This window comes from Hydra vulgaris, chromosome 12, assembly GCF_038396675.1.
Source record: "Hydra vulgaris chromosome 12, alternate assembly HydraT2T_AEP".
Taxonomy (NCBI): Eukaryota; Metazoa; Cnidaria; class Hydrozoa; order Anthoathecata; family Hydridae; genus Hydra; species Hydra vulgaris.
The window spans coordinates 22,362,501-22,386,039 of NC_088931.1; the positions used below are offsets into that span (position 1 = coordinate 22,362,501).

General features: G+C 27.9%; 1 protein-coding gene across 1 annotated transcript in view; it reads left to right on the top strand.

Annotated features, from left to right (window-relative positions):
- The window catches only part of LOC100212546 (carnitine O-palmitoyltransferase 1, liver isoform), an 81,394-nt gene that overhangs the window by 1,083 nt on the left and 56,772 nt on the right, over positions 1 to 23,539 (top strand). Inside the window, exons 2-3 of the mRNA XM_065812564.1 lie at positions 6,618 to 6,738; positions 14,881 to 15,021. Coding sequence (XP_065668636.1) covers positions 6,618 to 6,738; positions 14,881 to 15,021 — 262 coding nt within the window. The remainder of the gene's footprint in view (positions 1 to 6,617; positions 6,739 to 14,880; positions 15,022 to 23,539) is intronic.

Sequence of the window (23,539 nt, forward strand, 5' to 3'; positions counted from 1 at the left end):
GTTGCTAGAAAACTTTTTTAAGACTTCATTAATAGTTTTTTGGCATTTCATTAATATTTGCTAACTAATAACTTTCCGTATTTCATTATCTGCACTTTTTGGTATTTCATTATCTTCTTTATTTGCTAAATCTTCAACGTTGTCCAAGAAATTTGCATGTTGATTTAAATTTGTTACATTTTATCTATTTAGAAGCTTCAACATTACTTTTTTATTTTTAAAATTTAAAAATGTTTCAAAAACTTTACCTATGAGCATTAATTTATATACTCTGTTATGCAGGTAGTACAGTATTCAGTCTATTTAGTCCTTCATGCTTTGGTTCTGGAGGCATAATGCATTAAAAAGTTGACAACTTGTTTAACAATCTTTGTAAAACAAGTTGTCATAATGCATTAAAAACTTGCTACATCTTGTTTTACAGTCTTTGATTAAATGAAGTCTTTTTTCAAAGTAATTTTCTATGTATTTTTGAAGACCGTCATCATTATATGTGAGTAATCTTTATAAACCATCACAATTTTTCTAACTTTATTAATCACCATCACGATTTTTCTAATTTTATCAATCACTTTGTTTGTAATTATTACTTGTTCAATTATTTGATTATCCACTCTAAACCAACTCTCATCACCATCACTATCACTATCTGATTCACAACTTTCACTAAATTCAGATTCATTTTTCAAGTTTTCAATGTGATCATTAACTTCCTCGTCTAATAGAGTTTAAATTGGTGCTGATGTATTATGTATAATTGAAATAATAGCCAGTTGAACATCCCGAGTAAAGCATAGCTGTTGATTAATCTGTAATAGTTTGCCATTATTTTTTTATTACGCTGGCTGTGTCATCATGTACACAATACTATTTTCAAGATTTAAACCAAATGCTTAGAGTTTTTCTTTAAGTAAAATTACATGCTTTTCAGCATGTATTGTTCGTACAATCCTTAATAAAATTTTTAAAATAAATTGAATAATAAGTTCCACTGTTAATTGTTTGTCTTAATTCATTTCTTATTACATTCTTTATATTGTTAAAGAAATCTAGTACCTTTGTTTATGCATTGCTGTTTCATTTTCTTTATTGCACAGAAAATGTTTCCATATAAGGGTTTTGCTGTTAAAATCGTTACATCTAGAGCAATTTACGTACGCCTTAAGTAATTTTATGTAAGCAGGAGCAGGCCTTGTTTTAAATAAAAAATGCTTAATGCATTAGCTTTATGCGATATTTGACGTCATAAAGTTCTCTGTATTTTTTTATTTTTTAAAGGCATTAACTTTTTTAAATTACTGCAATAATATTAATTACCGCAAAATGAGTTAAATGTTATTTAACGGTTTTTTATTATTACTCTAAAGGAATGTTTATTATTATTTTTTTATAGTATTAAATAATTAAATTTAATATTACATTTTCAAAAATGTTTGATTAATTAAACTTGATATTACATTTTTAAAAACTGCTTTGCACTTATGCCAGTTTGCACTTATGCCAGTTTACAATTATGAAATTCGCACTTATTGTCCCAATAAAGCAAGATAAATAGCAACAATAAACAAACATTTACTTATCAAGCTTATTCAATTAATATTCAATTAGAAATTAGAGAATGTAAATTTGTTACCAATTGAAACTGATGGAGATGTAAACTGATGGAGATGTATTTTAAAATGTTATAGGGAACAGCTATATTTATTATTAAAACTTTGAGTTTTCATTGATGCTACTGATGTCATTAAAATGACATTAACACTGGTAAAACAGATATATAAGTATTTAAAGACGCAATTAACTTTTATAAATAAAATAAGAATACTATAACAGATATATAAGTATTTAAAGAAGTAATTAACTATTATAAATAAAATATTATGATTATAAATTCTTTACATTGTGTTATAGGTGACTTAAAAGTTAATTAATCATTGACTAGGTTTAGACATCGCAAATTATTTAATTCCAGTCATTATTTAAAATGTAAAATATTATTTAAAGCATATAATAAATAATATAAATAAATGTTATTATTAAATAAAAATGTAGAAAAAGATTAAAAAGTTGTTATTTAATAAAAATGTATAGAAAAAAAGAGTGGTACAAATAAAAGTATATACTTATATCAATATAAAGCAATTTATTATGCTGCAAAGCAATGTTTGTTTAGTATGTTTTTTTTTAATTTGCCATTACTTAATTTTCAGTGTAATTTGCTTCTAAATATACATTTTTTAGAGAGTATACATTTTTAAGTTATTTATTAAATTATGTGCATTTCAAGATGCTCACAATTTTTTTTTTTTGAAGTTTGAATTTTGTGCTACCTAGATTTTAGGACAAGGGTGTAAAGTCATGGTCGCTCAGCAGTACAGGAAGACTTGTTTCGCAAAGACAACTGAAATTTAGAAAAACATACCAGTCTGTAGCTTGGTAGTGCAACTTGACCATTATTGTTAAAAAAATGTATTTAATAATAAAACCATATTCTGAACTATGAACTATGATGCTCTTAACAACTTTTTACTAGTTAGCGTTCTAGTTTATGGTGATGTCCTCTCAGAATATGTTTGGTTTTACTATTTAAATCTGTTTTCATATCGATGAAGTTAACAAGTTTGAGTTGGTGCATGATTTTCTAAATATAAATACAGTACAATCTCTCTAATTCGAGTTTAAGGAGGAAAAAAAAAGTTCGAATTAGAGAGATTTTCGAATTATAGAAAGTTGACTTTTTTTCAAATACTCTGGTCAAAGGAACAAATAGAAATGAAACAAACAAACATGAAACAAATAGTGGTTCTTAGGCCTTAATGCAATATATATTATGTGATTTAAACTTTTGCATTTTCAAAAAAAAATTAAGTAATTGTAGATTGTCTTTTTGAGGCTTTTAAATCCATTTCAATGACACGATTTATGTCTTTAAGAGCCTTCGTCAAATCATCTCCAAAGTTAGAATAAAAACTGTAATTCTTGAGTACAGTGACAGCATGCATCGTTTCGTTCAGACTTGGTTTTGTAGCATTGTCAGAAACACCAACGCACTCATCATCATTCCTCTTCAGTTTCAATATAATAATTGAAATCTATGTCTACTAACTCGTCGGCCATGAGGTTAAAATCTGCATCAAATTTTGTTTTTAACAATTCGAGATCATCTCTTAAGTTTTCCATTACAGTCTCGTCTACATCTAAGCCACAGAAAGGGCCGTTATCATCATTTACATGCTTTTCCACTGCTTCTAATGATATTCCTGATTTTTTGAAACAATTATGAAGGTTTGATCTGGAATGGAATTCCATACTTTTATTAGCATAAACATAGCAGTTAAGAACTTGAGCATCTTATTCTCTTTTTCTAAGGCAGCAATTTTCTTTTTCACTGCAAGTGAGCGATATTTGGTTTTAAGAGATCAGATAACTCCTTGATCCATAGGTTGGGTGATCGAAGTTGTATGTAGTTGATGGGCAGAACAATTATCTATAATTAAAGCAATTTTCCTTTTCTGAAAATTAAACTTTAGGTCAATTTCTTTAACCCACTCCTCAAATAATTCTGCCGACATCCAACTTTTTGGTTGGGCCCGATAAGGACAAGGAATATTTTTCACACATTTAAAACATCTAGGAGACTTCGATTTTCCAATTACAAACATTGAAAGTCTTTCTCCTTTAACATTACCTGCAGCCACCCCACTCAGGCGAACTTTGCTATGCTTGCCTCCTATGCACTTTTCATTTTTTAAATGTAAACTTTTGTCAGGCAAACATTGGTAGAAAAGATCAAATTCATTGGCATTAAAAATATTTTCAAGTGGGTATCAAGAGAGAATTGTAGGCAGTGTGGTTTCGAACCATGGAGCAATCATCTAATCGTTAACAGACTTTGCCTCTCCAGAAATGGTTTTGAAAGATATACCATATCTACAAAAAAAAAATTTTAATTGCTTTGACATAACTTATACGTGGGATACGTACGTTTGAATTTAACTTCGAGGTCTTTGCAAGTTTCCAAAATGTCTAATTCTGGAAAATATTTACTTTATTTTTTTAAAGCAATTAAATAAAAAGCTGTAGAATAATCATATATTGTAAAGTCATTAATCATAAAAATTCGAGAGAATAAAATAAGAAATTAATTTACTTTTTCTTAAATTTGTCTAGCCATCCATCCAAAGCTTGAAAATTTTCGAAGCTTAACTCTTTCGCAAAATATAAAGCTTTTTCTTTTACCAGCAAACCACTGATTGGGACATCAGCTCTCATTTGTTTGAACCATTTAAGTACAGCTTTGTTGACTTGATAATACGTATCAACTTTCACCCATTTAGCTAAATTTCCTTGACGAAAAGCATCAAAGGTTTTATCTTTTTTCTTTTTCCAGGTTGAAAAAGTGTTTGGTGGAATATCAAAGATTTTCAAAACTTCTTTATTTGTTTTTCCTTTCTCCAATTCCAGTAGAGCAGTCTTTTTGATGCCATGATTTTTTTCAAACAGAAGGAAATAATTCACGCTAATTGTTTAACAAAAAATCAAAGCATTTGAAATTTGAAAAAAGAGTTCGATGGTTAAAGAGCTTTTTATACGACAAAAATTTAAAAAGTTCGATTTACAGAGAGAATCTTACTGACAGGTCTGAAAAATCCATTCGAATTGTAGAGGTTTTCGAATTATAGAGATTCGAATTATAGAAAGTTAAACAAAAAAGTTTCTTAAGCGCATTTCATGGTGACTTTACATTTAGTCGAATTATAGAGGTTTTTCGAATTAAGGAGATTCAAATTAGAGAGATTGTACTGTATAATGAAATGCAGTTTCACAACTTTTAAAGTTTGTATGAGTAATTGTAAAAAACAAAATTTGTTAGCAAAGTTAAAGTTGAATTGAGTTACCTAAGATTTTGGAGCGATTTATCAAGAAAAACAGTGTTATTGTTTTCTTTTCTTTTTTTTTGTGTGACTTTTCACACAAGTTTTTACAAGTTTGTATTTTACCAATTTTTGTCATCAGAAGTGTCATAAAGTTACAAAACATACTAATGAACATACAAAAATATTTGAACATCAGTAAAAAGCAATATGAAAATATGTTGCTATTAAATAGTTGGAGTATTGATGAATCTATTAAACATGCTTTACAACTTTTTCCAATATGTTTGTAATTGCAACAAAACCTTAAAAGCTCAGTTTGTTTTGTTAAATAAATACAATAAAAATTGTACAAAAAATTTGAAAAGTTATTATTTGGTTCAAAACAAATCAAATTTAAAACCACTTAAAGAAATACTAGTGTTCTTTTGGTGTTTTTTCTGGATAGGACTGTAGGGATTTTGCTTTTACAAGTAACTCATTCCAATTAAGTAATATGATAGATATTAAACAATATAATGTAAAAACATAATATTTTTGCAAAATGTTTTTTGATAAATATTATTGTTCAAATTTTTTCCTGTTAAAAAACTCTTAAAATAGTTTTGAAATGTAACTATTTAGTGCTGTTCAGCTTTTTTAGTGAAAAAAAAATTTATATATATATATATTTTTTTTAGCAATAAAGTTTAAATAGGATAAAATTAATAAATTTCATCAACTTTTTGTTTACTTATTTTTGTGTGTTTATTTTCAAGTTATTTATTTTTTTGTTTATCAAGTCGCTTATATAAATAACTTGTAAATATTTTATAGACATTTTGACATTTGATGCACCCTAAATTTTATATATATATATATATATATATATATATATATATATATATATATATATATATATATATATATATATATATATATATATATATATGTATATGTATATATATATATATATATATATATATATATATATATATGTATATGTATATGTATATATATATATATATATATATATATATATATATATATATATATATATATATATGTATATGTATATATATATATTTATATTAGGGTGGTGCTAAAAACAACTTTTTTTGAAAATGTCAGCTGACAACCCCTAAATGTGTTTTATATAATAAAATAATACTGGATTTAAAAAATTTATGAATAAAAAATATTTTTACGGGTGCCACAAGGCCCTTATATATCAAACAGGTCCCTAATAATATAAAAAAAAAAGTTTTTCAAAACTATGTCATGTTGGGTCTCAAACGAAGCAAAATCATATACAAATTTCAAAAATAATATTCATTTTATAAAAAAACATAGATAAAAAAAATTATAATCAAAAAATCTTGTTAAATTCCCTATTTTTCATTTTTAGTTAAAAAACGTAACTTTTTGTTTACTAAATTCTAAAATAAACATTTAATTATAAAATGATTCATATTTTTGAAATTTTTATATATTTTTGCATCATTTGAGACCCAACATGACATACTTTTGAAAACCTTTTTTTTTTATATTATTAGGGACCTGTTTGATGTATAAGGGCCTTGTGGCACCCGTAAAAATATTTTTTATTCAAAATTTTTTTAAATCCAGTATTATTTTATTATATAAAACACATTTAGGGGTTGTCAGCTGACATTTTCAAAAAAAGTTTTTTTTACCACCACCCTAATATATATGTATATGTATATATGTATAAATATGTATACACGCACTTTTAATAATTAGGAGTTTATCCGGCCTCACCTGCAACATGGATATTTTTTCTTGGGGCTTTACTATCTGCAAGATATACAGAACATGGAACCACAATGGATTTACTTCAGAGGATGGAAAAAGAATTTCCTGCGTAAGCATATTTAATGACTTATATACATGAAATACCCACGTTAGGGTTATGACTTAGAAAAAAAGTCATAGCCCTAAATATAAAGGATAGAAAACCACACCCATGATAGCAGAACAAAAAATTAGGCTATTATACTTTCAAATTATGTTATTTTCTTTTCATTTTTGGATTCAGTATCCTAAATAAAGGATAGGAAACATTTTTCAACCAGTTTCTTTCACTAGAACTTTAATTGTTCATTAAAGGGTGCCTCTACAAAATACATAATGGCAGATGTCAGGCTTGATTGGGAAGCGGGTGTAATTGTACTCTATTCCTGACCACACACATTTAGTTTTGGCAACTTGGCCATGGCTTTTTAGTTATGTTTTGAGAACAATTCAAAAATGCGCAAAAAAAGCTTAGCTTGACTAACAAATAAAACTTTACTAAAAAAAGAAACAAATTCTTAACCAAAAAAAAACTTGACTAAAGAAAAAAGATATGTTTAGAATTAATAATTTCTAAACTTCCCTTTCTTTCTTTTTTTTTATAAAATTAAGTGACACTCTTTTATATAAAATAGCAACTCGCTATTAATGATCATTTAATGATGAAACAGTTTCTTTTATTTATGTACTTATGTTTTATTTTAATAAAATTTTAATAAAACTATTGCTAGTTGAATTATTTAATAAATGAAAAAGTCAATATTTTTTATAACCATTTTATGCTATGCATAGTTTGTAAAGTTTAAAATATTTGAAATAATTCTTCTCATGTAAGATAAATGAAAAAAATAATGAAATGATTGAGTCATTTTTCAAAACAAAAGCATAGAAAAAACTGTTTTTTATTCCTGGTGCAATTGGAAATTGAAGTAGGAATGTTTATAGCAAGCTCATATGTTAAAAATCATCCAATTTCACCGTATACATTTAGCAACTATATTTTACTAAAGTTCATTGCTTTGTTATACTATAATATATATTATAAATTAATATTTAAGGGGCATATTACATTTTAAGAGAGTTATAATTTTATTGTGAATTTTGCAAATAGAAGCAAGATTTTGTTGCATCAAGTTATTTAAAAGCAAACTATTATGGTTAAACTAAAATGGTAAAAATGATTTATAAAAAGGAAGCAGAACTTCACAGCACTGCTGATGATGTTTAGTGAGTGGGTTTTTTAATTTTTAATATTTGTGTTCTGTATGGCCCTGTGGCGTGGTGTAGGTTCATCTGTAATTCACTTTATATATTTGTATGATTGTGGATCTTTGGCGTGGTGCTGGTTTACCCTAAAGTCATTTTATATAAATGTATGTTTGTATTTTGTTCAAACCTCTGTAATGGTGTTCATCATTATCATAAATGTATCATATTTGTGTTCAGTTGCTATAAGTTTCTGTATTTTATTTGATTATTAGATAATCAAGATATGTCTGTAAAATATCTGGTCTGCAAGATAAACAATTAAGAAGAGACTTTATAAGTCTTAAATTCTGTATAAACAAAATAAAAAATTTGAAGAAATTTTTTTTAAATTCAAGTAGTTGTATCAATTAAAAATAATTTTTCATTTATCTCATTTCATTTAAAATCTAATTTATAAATTGTCAAAGATGAGGTTTTTATAAAAAAGTTCAATTTTATTTTTTAATTTTTTATTTTCTTTACTTCCAACAAGTTACTGGAAGTTACTGAAAGAGAAAAGATTAAATTTAAAGAGTAAGATAATGATTAACAGATGACTTTAAAAAGATTGCAAATTATATGAATCATGAAGACAAGAGAAAGGAAGAGAATTCCAAAGGACTGATGTTTGAGGAAAAAAAACTATAAGAATAAGAATTTTTGGATCACTTAGGAACCGAGAAAGAGAAGCAACATTACAACGAAGTGATAATGATTGGAAGTTAACTGCTAGAGCAGGTCCAACTATGTTTACAATTTATGTTTGCACCTTGTCTAAAAGAGAAAGGGCATCATTGGAAGATCCGCCCCCAGTTATGGCAACAGTATTCCATACAAGGACGGATTTGAGATTTATAGAGATAACGATTAGAATCTTGAGTAAGAAAGTGGCGAGCCTGATAAAGAGATGCAACCTTAGCAGATGCTAATTTTACAATGGATTTGATATATGGTTTCCAACAACGATCAGAAGTAAGAGGTAATCCTAGAAGATAAAAGATAAATGACTTATTGAGTACGTTACCATTCATAAATATAGGAAGATCTAAATTATTGTGATAATGGTCAGCTGAAAAAGTTGGAGTTTTATCTTAAAGTTAAAGTTCACCATCCACTGAGAGCCCCATGCTGTAGCAGAAGTGAGATCCTTTTCAAGCTCAAATGCCCCCTCCAGGTAATCAGAGAGTGTTGGCTTCTTATCAAGACAAGAATAAATGGTAATATGATCAGCAAACAATGCCACCTTAGATGTGAGAATTTCTATGAGATCGTTAATGTAAATTAAAAAAAGTATAGGGCTAAGAATAGAACCTTAAGGAGCTCCTGAAGTTACAGGATATGAAGAAGAGTGCTGTCCATCGAGGACAACTTTTATATTATGATTGGTAAGAAAGGATTCAGTAATCTTAAAGATGTTACCTGATACACCATAAGAAGAGAGCTTATGGAGAAGACCAGCATGCCAAACTTTATCTAAAGCTTTAGAAATGTCGAGAATGATAGCCTTAGCCTCTCCACATCTATCTAATGCACAATAAAATTTATTAGTTATTACCTTTAACAAATCAGCTGTAGAACGAGAAGATCAATATTCATATTGATGATCAGAAAGTAAGTTATTAGATTCAAGATGACAAATTAAATGTTTGTTAAATAAAGACTCAATAAGCTTGCTTATGATAGGAAGAAGACTAATGGAATGGTAGATGGACGAGTCAGATTGCTCTCTAGAATTTTTAAAAAAAGGATGTCGCTTTCCAGCGGGCTGGATAACAAGACTCTGATAAGCACTTGTTAATAGTTTTGAACGCATAGACGACAGCTCCGGAGAACACTTCTTCAAGACTATAACAGGTATGTTGTCCAGACTACAAGCTGTAGAAGAGTCTAAGCAGGAATCACTTGATACAGAAGCTGGAGTGATACGAAGATCAGACCATAGATCAACCTGTTTGTCAGCTATATCAGGTAGAACACAACTAGTGGAATCAAAAGATGATGTTGACAAGAAGTTCTTAACAAACATTTCAGCTTTGTCTTTAGGTGAGGTGACAAATGAACCAAACAAGAGAGGTTGAATACCAGATATGCCCTTGTTATAGGTACTGTTAAAGATTCTCCAAAAGTCACAAGAGTCTAATTTTTTAGATAAAATATGAGATTTTGTTACCTGAAACCTTTTTACAAAGGTTTTTTAGCAGTAGTAAACAAGCGTTTGTTTTCTGGAGAGTTGTTTTACTGATAGAAATGAAAGTAATGATCGCGATTGGATTGCAGCAACACAATTAGAGGAAAACCACTGAGAAGAGTGAGGCTTGACTTGGAGTTATCAAGAGAAAATAAAAGACTCCATGCCAGTCTGAATCCAAGAAGTTACATAAGAAGCACATTTGTTATCAAATAAGAAGATGAAAGATTTCTACCTAAGGGCCATCATGAAGAAAATCATGGAAAGAGTCCCAGTCAGCTTTAAGGTAGTTGTTAGAGGTACGATGATAGGGGGATTCTGATAATGAAGAAGAATGAGATAATAGTTTTAGAGAGATCAAACTGTGCTCAGAAGCACCTAAGGGTGAATGTGGAGAAATTAAGTACAGACCAGGATCAGAAACAAGAATAGTCGAGTTGAGAAGGTAAATGGTTTGTATTATGTGGAAAGCCTGTTGGAAAGTTGACTATTTATGTTGACACAAGAGCTAAGCCATTTATTGTGATGAGCATTAAAGTCACCAACAACAATGGTATCGGCTGAAGGATAAAAAGAAAGGGCTTGGTCAATTTGATCAAAAATAACCTGGAAAAGAGTGCAGTCTTGAGATGAATGAGAGCGATATAGAACAAAGAGATCCAGCATTCAACATCCTAAGCTGGAAACAATTTATTATGAATACATCTTGGCTAGCCCAAAAAAATCAAGAAGGGGTGCGAGGCTGGTCAACAGATAGAATCTGTTTACCCCTTAAGTCTTTGCCTAGGAGGCCTTCTACAAGACAATAGCCAGATTTGTTTAACATCTGCCCAAGATAAATATTTTTATTGAGACACCATCTCTAACCTTTATTTAACCAAGTGCCTCAAGGTAGGTGGTATTTTAAGTCAGAGTTGGCTTCTCCTAGCCTTAGCCTAAAAATGCGTATCCTACAAGGCAGCTTTACTAATATGCCTTCATTATGTTGAGTGTTAAAAGTATTGTTTTTTATAAAATCAATCATACAAATTATTTTAAAAGAAATACATTCAACATAAAAAATACACAATTTTTAAATAATAAATATTAATCTATACTTATATAATATAGTAATCTTTCTATAATTTTTAACAAAACTTTCTCAAGGGTTGTACCTAAGCTGGCCTGGCTTAAAAATGTAAAATCAAGCCAGGATAATAAAAGTTTTTTTTTTATATATAAAAAAACAAACTAATATAATTATTATACGAAGTATTAACAATTATATTAGTTTGTTTTATTAAAGTATTAGCGATTATATTAGTACAAGTAGTAAAAAGATTTATTGTTTGAAATTTTTTTTTTTTACAAAAATAAACAAAATTTCAAACAACATAAACCCGTTTTATAGCATTTATTTGTTCAAATGCATTGGCTTTATGAAAATATTGTTTGAGAAGATTGCAACGACTTCACTGATACCATGGTGACCATTTTAAACAGCACCATGAGGTTTAACACAAAACAAGATAGAACATATATCTTCGTTATCAATGTTAGGGCACATGCATTGTAAAAATCTAGCACAAATGTATTGACAGTATGCTACAGCTGTTGGATCCACAATACTATTGTTCACATTTTTGCTAACAGCTTGTACAATTATTAGTACTAAAACTCCACAACTATTTCCATTGAGTTGTTGAGGTGCATTGAAAGAAATTTTATTCCATACTCCAAATTTTTCTTGGGGTCAACAGCCCAACAATTCGTGATTCAACATCCAAGTATTCCATTTAAATAATTTTTTATATATGTGGTATGATTGCATTAAATTCTTCATAGTTCATTAGGAGGATCTCTTTTTTTGCGTTGTTATCATTGTCACTCTCTGCATCAGGAGCCGCATTGACATCACAATCTCCAATTTGCGCTTGCTTTCTTCTTAGCCATTATTTGACACACTTGTTTTGAAGAAGCTGCATTAAGTTTATAGACTTCTTCTCATAGGTTACTGGTGCATAAACATGACATTGCACAGCTTCAATATGATAACATATTTTTATATAATACTTTCTTTTGACAACTTGGCCGCGACTCTTTGCAAGTTTTGACAAAAAAGCGCTTTTAAAAAATGCGCTAAAAAAAACAAAGCAAATGTAAATGTGTTTTTTAATTTAATTGATTCCATAATTCAATTAAACTGCTACAAAATTTCTTGAGAACTTTATTGCATTGTAATAAAAGGCGATCATTGAAAAAAATATTTAGATTAGAGTTTAAGGCAAAATGAGTACAAAAGCTATCAAAAAATAATTACAAACCATTTTATCATGAAAATATAATTTCTAATAAAAAAATATTTAATAAAAAAAAGCATTACAATAATCTTGAAACAATCGCATCTGCCAACTATTTTTTAACTATCCCAGGACGCGACATAATGTTTTTTTTTTTTTAAGTAAACGTTGACTTGCGTATCTCTATTTATTGACAAATGTCAATAAATTAATTTAAAATATTTATGTCAAATAAGGGAGTTTTATTTTCAAATAATTTTTATTCTAGTTAATAAGTTATTAAATACATCACAGATGCTTGGTAAATTTATTCAATTTTTTTTTTTACACATTTGCAAAATTATTGAGAAATGCACAATAAAAAAAACTTTTTAAAGTGTTTTTAATATGCAAACAAACATTACTTCACTTTAAGGAAAATAAAAAAATTTAAAAAAAAAGGCATGCAAAACTTTATTTATAATGAATTCAAACATTTAATGTAGCTTTAAACTTTTAATGTAATTGCTATTAAAGAAAGCGATCATAAAGTTTAAGCACGGTTTCTTTAATGTAATATTAAAGAAACCGTGCTTAAACTTTATGATCGCTTTCTTTAATAAAAGAAAGCAATCAAAATGTTTAAGCACGGTTTCTTTTGAAGTTTTTACAAAAGCATTCATTTTAAGTAAAATTTTGGTTGCTTTTGTGAGCGCATGCAAAAACCATGCTACTTTTTTCTATAGCGTACTTTGTTATTTTACTTGAAAGTAACGCTTTTGAAAAAAGTAATTATGTTTTGGCATTTTTTTTAAAGTTTCTGAAATTAATTGTTTTTTTTATTTTAAATATGTGTTTTTTATAATAAATAAAAAACTATCAATCAAAAACTATTTTGAAAAAAAATTACTGAAGTAATGCGTTCGTTTTGAATAATCTCAATTAAGTGCCAACGTTTGCGTGAGCAAATTATAAGATATTATTGGTTGTAAGATTATTGCGTGTTTTAACAAATGCGTGCATGTTTGGTAATTTGTCGCACCCTATATCATTTTAACTTTTTATAGAGTTAAAAATTTGCACCACAAAATTTTATTAAAATTCATAGCACTTTTAAACACCCTAAGTTACAAACGTTCTAAACATCGATTTCTAAATAAATAAATAAAAAATCTGTGTGTGGGGGGGGGGGGGGGGAGGGGTTGCTTACAATTAAGTTTACATTAAATAGTAAGTATTTTAACTTTTACTGGTTTTTCTGCTATTTATTTTGTTGTTCTTTAAAATTTTTATTTTTTTAGTTTAATTTAAACATACATAAATTTGAAGGTTCTCAAAACATCTAAAAAGCCTTGGCTAATTTGTCGCAACTAAATACTATAAATGTGGTCAGGAATAAAGTGTGATCGCACCCACTCCTCGATTGATTGGTACTAATGGTTGTAATTCGAAAAGAATCTAAGAGGGTGACTAGAATGTTTTTTTAGAAAGACTGGAAAGTTCAAATTTTTGTTCTACTTTTACACAGGCCTTTAAATTTCTTTTTTTGTAATCTAAGTAAACCTTGCTATTTAGTTTGTATCCATTATTATTCTTCATGCTTCATCCATTATTATTATTCATATTATATTTCTATTAATAAAACTTGTATAATTGTCTTATATTAAAATTAATCTCAAACCAATGGTTGATTCAAAAGTTATAATCCAAAACATATAGTTTTTTTTAATATTTTATATTTGATCCAACTCTCAAACATCCCTCGTCCTTTTATTTGTAAATTTTTTGTATATTAGTAAGACTAATTTTACTGCTGCTTGACTCCTTGCATTACTCTCCTTGCTGAAAAAAGCACGAACAATTGCTTTTTTTAGCTGTTGGTTGTTTTTTTTTAACTGTGGGCTTTCTTGCAAGTGCTGCTTCTTGCTTTGTGGATGGTTTAACTTTCAATGTCTTTGTTTCATGGAATTAATGCTAATCTAAATGTAAAATAATTTTAAAAATCTTCAAACTTTTTAAGCCTGTTTGTCCATGGTTCATACTTTCAATTTTTTTTTTAAGCTATGAAAATGAAATGAAAAGCAATGGAAATAAAAAACAGAAAAATTTACAAGAATTTTAGAATTCTACTCAATAATTTTTTTCTAAGTTTTTAACATCTTTGAAAAAAAAAAATGTGGCTTTTATATGATATGGCCAATTTAATTTAATTTGTTTTTTGCTGGCAAAATATGTGGTCAACTTTGCCATTTATAATAATATATATAATACTTAAGAACCCATACCTAAAAAACCCTGTTTAGGGCATTTTTTATCAGTAATGAAAATGTAATCTGTCTTACAGATAATTTTCATATTATTTTTTGTGGTGCACAGTTTGTATGTAATATTAACTTTAGTTTTTCCTTTTTTTTTTTTTCTTTTTTTTTGCAAATAATTTATAACAAAAATTGTTCAATTTTTAAATTTCTTATAATACATAAATTTTATAATTTAATTTATTTTAATTTTAATTTAGGAAGCATCGTTTTGATCATTCTACAATACTTGCTATTTGCATATTTACAGTTGTTACACTGATTTGGCTTTTCTCTGCTTATGTTTGTCAGTTCATTTTGCGCCGGCTCTTAAGCAACTGGAGTATGATGAAAAATGCAAGGTTTTAAGATTTCATTCCTTTACTTTAAAACTGTATACATTCTATTTTTTAATATTTAAAAGAAAAATACTATTTTATGTCAATAATAGTAAATTATTACTATATTTAAATTAGTTAATCTTAAATGCCAGGTTTCTTAACCATTAGTTAAGGAATAAGGAGAGTGAGAAAGGGCTATATATATGTATATATATATATATGTCTATATATATGTCTATATATATATATATATATATATATATATATATATATATATATATATATATATATATATATATATATATATATATATATATATATATATATATATATATATATAGAACAGATTTAACATGACCCGTATGATACGGGTCATGTTAGATCTGTTCCACACCTGACTACATCTAAACTTGTTTTTAATTTGGTCTTCTTTCATCAATCAATGAAATTTAATAAATAGCAGAAAATCAATTTAAAACTCCTGGCATTTGGTTAACAATACATTCACTATACTTATAAACTATAGTTATTTAATGTTAGCATAGATGATAGTTATGTAATATTTCTTCCGGTGTTTCAGGAATATTAAGGTTTTAACATAAAGATTTATAAACAAATTTTTTTTAACCCCTTGTTAACATTTTTTTTTAAATACAAAAGAGGATACAGAAAACGGATAACGGTTCCTAGTTATGTCAAATAAGTTAGCTCTATCGGTTTGATTTGATTTTATAGAAACTCTTCTGTAAAGAATATATGAAGAATTTATATGAAATAACAATTTCAAAGAGAAAAATAAAATAAAATTTGAGGAGAAACAAAAAAAATTTTTCTTGAGTTAAAAAATGATACTGATGCACTTTAAAAATAATTAAGTTAAAAAGTTATTATTCTTTACAAAGCGCTGTCAAAACCGGTACGATGATAACTGCGTTACACAACTAACTATAGCTATACTTAATTTGCTCTTTACTTTAATAAATTTTAGTTTACGACAAAACAAATCAATATAAAGTTCTTGACTTTTGGTTTTACTTTAATATCGTTTACATAATTAAAGTATCTTTAACAAAGATTACATTAGCGTAACATTTCAGAGTTTTTGGAGGCTGTGCTTAATATAAGGCTGTAATAAAAATTTTCATAGAATAATATTTTTAAGGACTCTTGTTTAGACTTCTTTATAAAGCAAAGGAAGACACAGAAACGGTCACAGATCCTACTTATGTCATATAAGTTAGTTTTATTTGTTTGGTATTTCTTATAGAAACTTTTCTGCAACCCATAACATATTCTTTGAATTAAGCTGTTCTTAATAGCGGGATTTGCGAATTGTTAAATCATTATTTTTAAGTTATTATAACTATTATTTGTGCCAAATCTCGAAAAATATTCTTAATGGGAATGGAAATATCTAGATCTGTAATCATCTAAGTGATTAAAGTATCAATGTATTCCATTCACATATAAAATAATGGAAAAATATAAAATAGAATGGAATAATCTGGAAACCTCTACTTCTGCCATGTTTTTAAATGCAAGAGCAAATGGGTTTTCTTGATTAATTAAAGTTTGCAAGAGTTACATTAGCTCATGTATAAAACCATCATTATCAGGTTGCTTCATTCTGAATGACTCTGCTGCATTTGGATCATAGATATACAGTGGTGTGCAAAATAATAGTTATTTGTTAAATAATTTGACTTTTCGTAAAAAATAAGTACTTGATAGTTATCTAATTTATTTAATTAGTTATTCTACAATTAATTCAATTATTAACTAATATTTCTAGGAAACAATTAAAAAACAAAATTTGTTTACTAGCCTATATAATTAGATTATTTTTAAAAATATCTACTGTGCAAAAAAATATGTAAATTAAAATTAAGTACATATTTTCTTGGAAATAATGAACAATAATAAGTAAAAATTTAGTTTACTTATTGTTTATTAATATTTGGTTTTATACTCTTTATTCGCAATTATCGCTGCACATCTTTTTGGCATGGTATCAATTAATTTTTGACATGTACTTATTGGAATGTTTTTCCAAATGTATTTAATGTTTTTCCAATGCTCATCTTTATTTTTGATCTTAGGAAGTTTTCCTAATAAATTTTTAAACGTGTGCCCAGAGATTTTCTATCGGATTTATGTCTGGTGATTGGGCTGGCCACATCAAAATCCGAATTTTCTCGTTATGAAACCAATTTTTTACTACCTTTGCTGTATGCTTTAGGTAATTATCTTGTTGATAGACCCAAATTAAAGGTAGCTTTTCTTCTGCAAAGGGTAGCATAACATCCTGCAGTATATCTAAATTTTTTTAGAAAAATGAACAAAGAAAATTTATTTATTTGTTCATATTTTCTTTGATCCAAAAAAGGGGACCTACTCCATAATATATTTTTTTTTTGGTCTTCTGACCTATTTTTTCAGTGCATCTGACCCAAACAACTTAATTTTGGTCTCATCTGACCAAAGAATATTTCGCCATTTTGAAGATGGCCAGCCCTTGTGTTTCCTAGCAAAATCTTTCCTGTTTTTTATGTTATTTGGTGATAAAAATGGACGCTTCTTTGGTACTTTGGCTTTAACATATTTGAGTAAGCCTTTTTTCAACTGTCGAAGCATCAATTTGCAAGCCAAGAGTAGTTTTTATTTCTATTGACATTGCAAAAGGATTTCTTTTGGAATAAAGAACAATATTTTTGTCATCTCTTCTAGATGTTTTCCACTTCAACCACGTGTTTCGGGTGTATTTTTTTTAAAATTGCATTGCATACTATATTAATTGAACAGTCCATTAAGTTTGAAATTTCTTTCAAAGTTTTACTCTGGTTTTGTAAAATTTTGATTAAATTTCTTTTATCTTCCGAACAATGTATGTTACGTCCCATTTTTATTTTATTTTTTATCCTTTTTTTTTATTTCTTCTAAAAAAATAAATATTTTCATTTTAATTCAACAAATTTCATAGTAAGGTTAGAAATATATGTGGGATTCCTGTGTTTATGTCAAGCATATTTATAAATATGATGTAATAAATGCATTATCCTTATTATTACCTATTGTTTTGCACACCACTGTATAACTGACAATATTTTAGCATAACACCTTCTGCAGGCCTTAAAATTCCAGCACAATGCAAAATTTCCTCACAGATCCTAAAACAGAAAGGGCCATTATTTTAGGGAGGAGCTTATTCGGTGGCAAAGGAAGCAAAAGATAAAGAGGAATTATAACTCATTATGTGTTTAATTGATTACAATTTATTTCAGCTTGCCTGGGCTGATCTCTTTTATTTCGACGACGATTTATCTCAGTTCGCCTAGACTGGTTTCTTTCATTTCGATGAAGTCTAATAATTTCACTTCTTAAATTATCATAATTAAGCATCAAAGGAGTGTGTAAAAATGAATATAACAAAAGTTGAACTTTTAGTTTTCTTTTTTAAACTTATCTAAAATAAAGTGTAAGAAATAAAACAGAGCATAATATAATAATCTAATTATATTCTACCTCTAATTATATTTTACCTCTATATCTCTATTTAAGGTATTTATTATTAATTATTGACAAAATATTATTATTAGTATTTATTATTAATTATTGACAAAATATAAAATTATAAATATTAAAGAAATTATAGATATTATAAAACTATATATCTTTTTAACATTTCTTTTAAACACATTTATTTAACAATACTTTTTTAACACATTTTATGAATACACTAGTTACAAACAGATTTAATTTATATGTTTCATCATGACAGTACACCACTCTACTGGCAAGGACAACATTCTTGCTATCAACAAAGTCAAGTCACATTATAGCAAAGTACACCATCTGGTTAGCAAGGTCAATACTCTTGCTGTAAATTAAGCCAAGTCACAACAATTTAAAACCATGCAAACAGCATAATAACCACTTACAAACTATAAACACATAACATTATATCACAAACATAGAAACACTTCATATATAAAAGATATTTACGCACTTACAAAATATAAACTCATATAACTTTAACACATGTAAACACATAATAAATAGCATATAAATATAATTAATTATATAAATTAAGAAAAATATATAAATTAGAAACTTAACAAATACAACCTTATTTTTGTAATATTTGTTTAACAACTTTAAAAAAACAAACAATCAAATAACCTGGTTTTTTATATTATAAAAGCAAACAGATTTCCTTTAAAATTAAAATAAGATATTAAACGATCTTGTTCTTTAACATGCAACATAGAGTTGACTGTGTGAGATGCAAGGGTTTTGGAAATAAACACTAACTTTAAGAAGAGTTTAACATTATGACCTTTGAGAAGAGCATGGTCTTCTAGAGTCATCATCGTGTATTAATTTTTTATTAAATACAATTAATTAACTAAGTATATATATTTTTTTAAATTACAGAATAATATACTTTAAATACAAAGGACTTACACTTACACTTTACAAAGGATATACTTTAATACAAAGGACTTGAATTGTGTTATTATTAAAATGCATGAATTAAATATATTACTTGACCTACTAATTTAAAAATAACATAATTTAATACTAATTTAAAAATAAGTCAATCATTAAAAAGCTTTCGATCTTATTACTGATTAAGCTGATTAAGCAAAGTTTTCGTTCTTATTACTGCTTAAGCAGGTATTGACAGATTATAAAGATTTAGAATACCTCATTGCGTGGTTAAAAAGATAAAGAGAAAAGCCTCATTGGAAAAACTGGCATTCTCATATTTGAAAAGTTTTAAGAAAGTATTTACTGTTTCATATTATTCTGCATTTTTTTTAAAGAATTTAACATAATAGTCCAGGTTTTCAGTATTCTTTGGAAGTTTGTAAACTTATACAATAAGAACTGTTAGATAGTAAAAACAATTTCTTTTTTGATAATTATCACACATTTAGCTCAATTGATTGATAAACTAGTTTGTCATACTTTAAAGTTGTTTAAAGTAGTGCATATTTTCCTGAATACTTCTGCGTTAACTACCTGGGTTTTTTTTTTGAAAAGGGCGGCAGTTGATTTAATAATTTAATATTGTGAAAGTGATACAAGTGAAAGTGAAGAAACTGCGTTCGATTTTGAAATTGAAGATATTTTAGGCTAATTTATTTAAAATGAATATTTATAAATAATTTAAATTATTTGTAGGGTTTATAAATAATTTATATTCCTGTATGATAAAAATAATACTTTATGATTTCTTCATATTTTATTTTTGTTTTTATAATGCGCTATATTTAATACATTTGAATATATTTTACAGCAATAAATCTGATATATAAAACAATACTGCATTTAATAGCCTTCTATTGGTTCTATTCATAAAAAAATGTAAAAAAGATTTTTTTTTTAATTCATATAACGCTTTCTTTTATACATGCCTATATTATATAAGAATATATAACGCCTATATTACATAAGAATATATTACGCCTATATTATATAAGAAGTATACATACCAAAATCTTAAAAAATCTATTTGTATTAAGTCTCTTAGAAATTAAAAAATTAGATTACCTCAAATTTTAACTTACATATCACATCAACTTGACATATATTTTCTCCTAACTTCCGAAAAGAATAGAAATCAATTAGGAGTTCATAAAAGAGTATGATAGTAAGTTGAATGGATGATAATAATTGTCACTATATCTTTATACCTTAGAGATCACGGTTAAATTTTTAAAGTTTAATTTAATTGACAAAGCACAAGAAAAATGAATCAACTAAAGAAGTGCAATAAAAAATGTTATTTTATGCTATTATTTTAATTAGACTATATTAATACTCAAATAGATCTTGCAAAATTGCTACATTCATTGCGAAATTTTTTAAGCAAATGTCAAGATGCTTGAATGACACGGTTTGAAAATTTTGGGGTGAGTCATCAACGAAAAAACCCTTTGGAGGGATGGTAGTACATACCCATAGGATATCATAACAAGTGGTTTTAAAATCAATGATTACTGTTCGTGAGAGAAATTAGCATTTTTGTTTTTCTCAATACTGGCTAAGTTTCAAAACTATCTTTTAGTACTAAAAAGCTATTAATTCATCCAATTCTGAGTTTTTTTTTTCAAAAATGTGTATTTTCTAACAAAACAACTGAAAAAGCAAGAACAACAAAGCAAATTTCTGTATAATTTCACAATTTGATTCTCTTAATATCATAATGGATTTAATTATATAGCTAAAACATCTGAATTCTAATAAAATCATGTTTTCCACTCTTATATGTTTTGATTTTGACTTTAATACATGTTTGCAGTCTACAACACAGTTAAGTAGTTGCAGTCCATGTTCTGGGTGAAGTGCATGTCTCTTGAATTGTTGCCATTGTGGCTTGAAGTTTGCATGAAGAGCTTCAGTGGCTTGTTCACTGTATATTCCAAAACTTTGATGACTCAGAGAGATGAACTGGGCCACGTAAAAAAACACAGTGTTGACCTTTGGAGTGATTGAGACTGGAAGAGCGAGGTATGCAGCTTTGAAGTTCTCAATGTATTCTTGAAAATTTTCATCCAGATGGGTTCTAAAACATGCAGTAACTAACTTGCTTAAACATAGGAAAATGCTGTACTTACAGCTGCTGCTTCATCTTTTTGCTGAAGAATATCAATATTTTTCAACAGCCTTTGACAATGATTTCCATGGAAATGTCCTCCATGAAAGAGTTGGAGGGGAATGTTTAAAACCTCTGGCTATTCTTTGACCTTTGGCCAAACTTTGCTCAAACTCTTGAAAAGGTAGTTGACCACACCCATCAGTAGGTGAAGTTCCATTGGTGGTATTGCTTTTAGAATGAGTGTTTCATCTGAAATATTAAGCAAGGGCATGTTGATGACATTTCCAAAGCATTTAGCACCCTTTACATTACTTTCTTCAGCAACAAAAGCTTGGTGAGCCTATATGATGCTTCCAAAAGTTCTTAATGCACCACATTTTCCAAGGTTTGAAGAGTCTGCATCACACCAACAGCAAGGATGTTTGCTAGCATGAGGCTGAAGTCCACAAAGAATGTTAGCAACTTTCATGTCACAAGACAAGAAAAAGGAAAAAGCACCAGTATTGGTGAGTTTCAACAGATTTTTAATGTTCTCATAGTTTTCTGGCATTTCTTCAGAGATTGCTATAATCAGCTGTTTCTTTACTCCAGAATTTTTGAAGGAAGAACTGTAAAACTTAGGAGTCTTAAGGACAGGACTGGTTGGTTCTGTGGCTATCTTGATAATGCCCAGACTCATCTTAAGAAAGTCACCTCCACCATCAAGTCCAATTTTAATTAGATGTTGCTTGGAGAAAGATCTTCCTGGTACTATAAATTGAAGAAAGCTCCCAGTATCATTACAATGAACAACATCTCTAAGGTGGTCAATGTCAGAACATTTAATTTTAGTGACACAAAAGTGATCTTTGAGTAACTTTCCTTCCTCTGCAAATTTTCTACCAAAATATGGCTCAACAATTTTTTGTTGGTCTGCAGAGTTAAGAGTTAAAGCAAGTTGTCTCATCTGGTTGCTGGACAAACCATTGTTAAGTTGAACTGTCACAAGGCTTTCAGTTGGGAGAGGATCCATAAACGGTTGTGTTGGAGTAGCTTTGCCTGAAATTTAAAAGGGATATTTAATAGAATAAAATGTACCTAATGAAAAGCAATATGTTGGGCAAAAAACAGTGAAAAAACACTTACCAAGTTTAAGTAGTAATTTAGGTCTCCCACTTGATTTGCACAGTTGCACTGTGCCATTTGGAGATGCATCCTGGGTTCCCAAAACAAAAGATGCAAGAATTTCTGCACTTTTTGTGTCTGTTTTTGCAAGTGCAATCAGGTTTGAACTTCTAGTTCCAGGGGTGCACTTATCTGATAAATCTGGCCCATTTACAGTGAGGCATTTTGTGCATCTTTTCAACTTTAGATGATTTACCTTGAGTAGTACTGCTGGACAAAGGAGATTAATTTTTGCCCTTAGACTTACCAATTTGGCAAATAATACAGTCACATGCAGGAGAATTTCTTGTTGATGGCTTCACAGCAATTGAACTGAAATCATACAATTTGGGAAATGGCTGTGATATTTTTTGCCTCATCAAATTTTTGAAGAATGAAGCAACAATTTTTGCACATTCCATTTGGAAGATGATCATCATTAAAGTCTAATGGTTTTGGAGAGTGTTTTGCCAATCTGCTTATCAAGAAAGGTGTTATACTTCGATCATATTTTGACATGCAGAGAATGCAAACTGTGTTTTGACACTCAGCATGAGTTTTAGCATAATTGGGCATTTTAAATGTATTTTTTTTTAGTTCCTCAAAAACAAAATTTTATTAATTTTAGTTTGAATACTAGAATAAAAACGATGAACTTAAAAAAATGGTTTTTTTTAATTAATAAAAATTGGTGTGGATTAACAAGAAATCAAAACAATACTGATGTTTAACATTAGAGATGTGGTGGGTTCTAGTTTTGTAGAAGAAAAAGCAATTTTTTTGTTGGAGTTA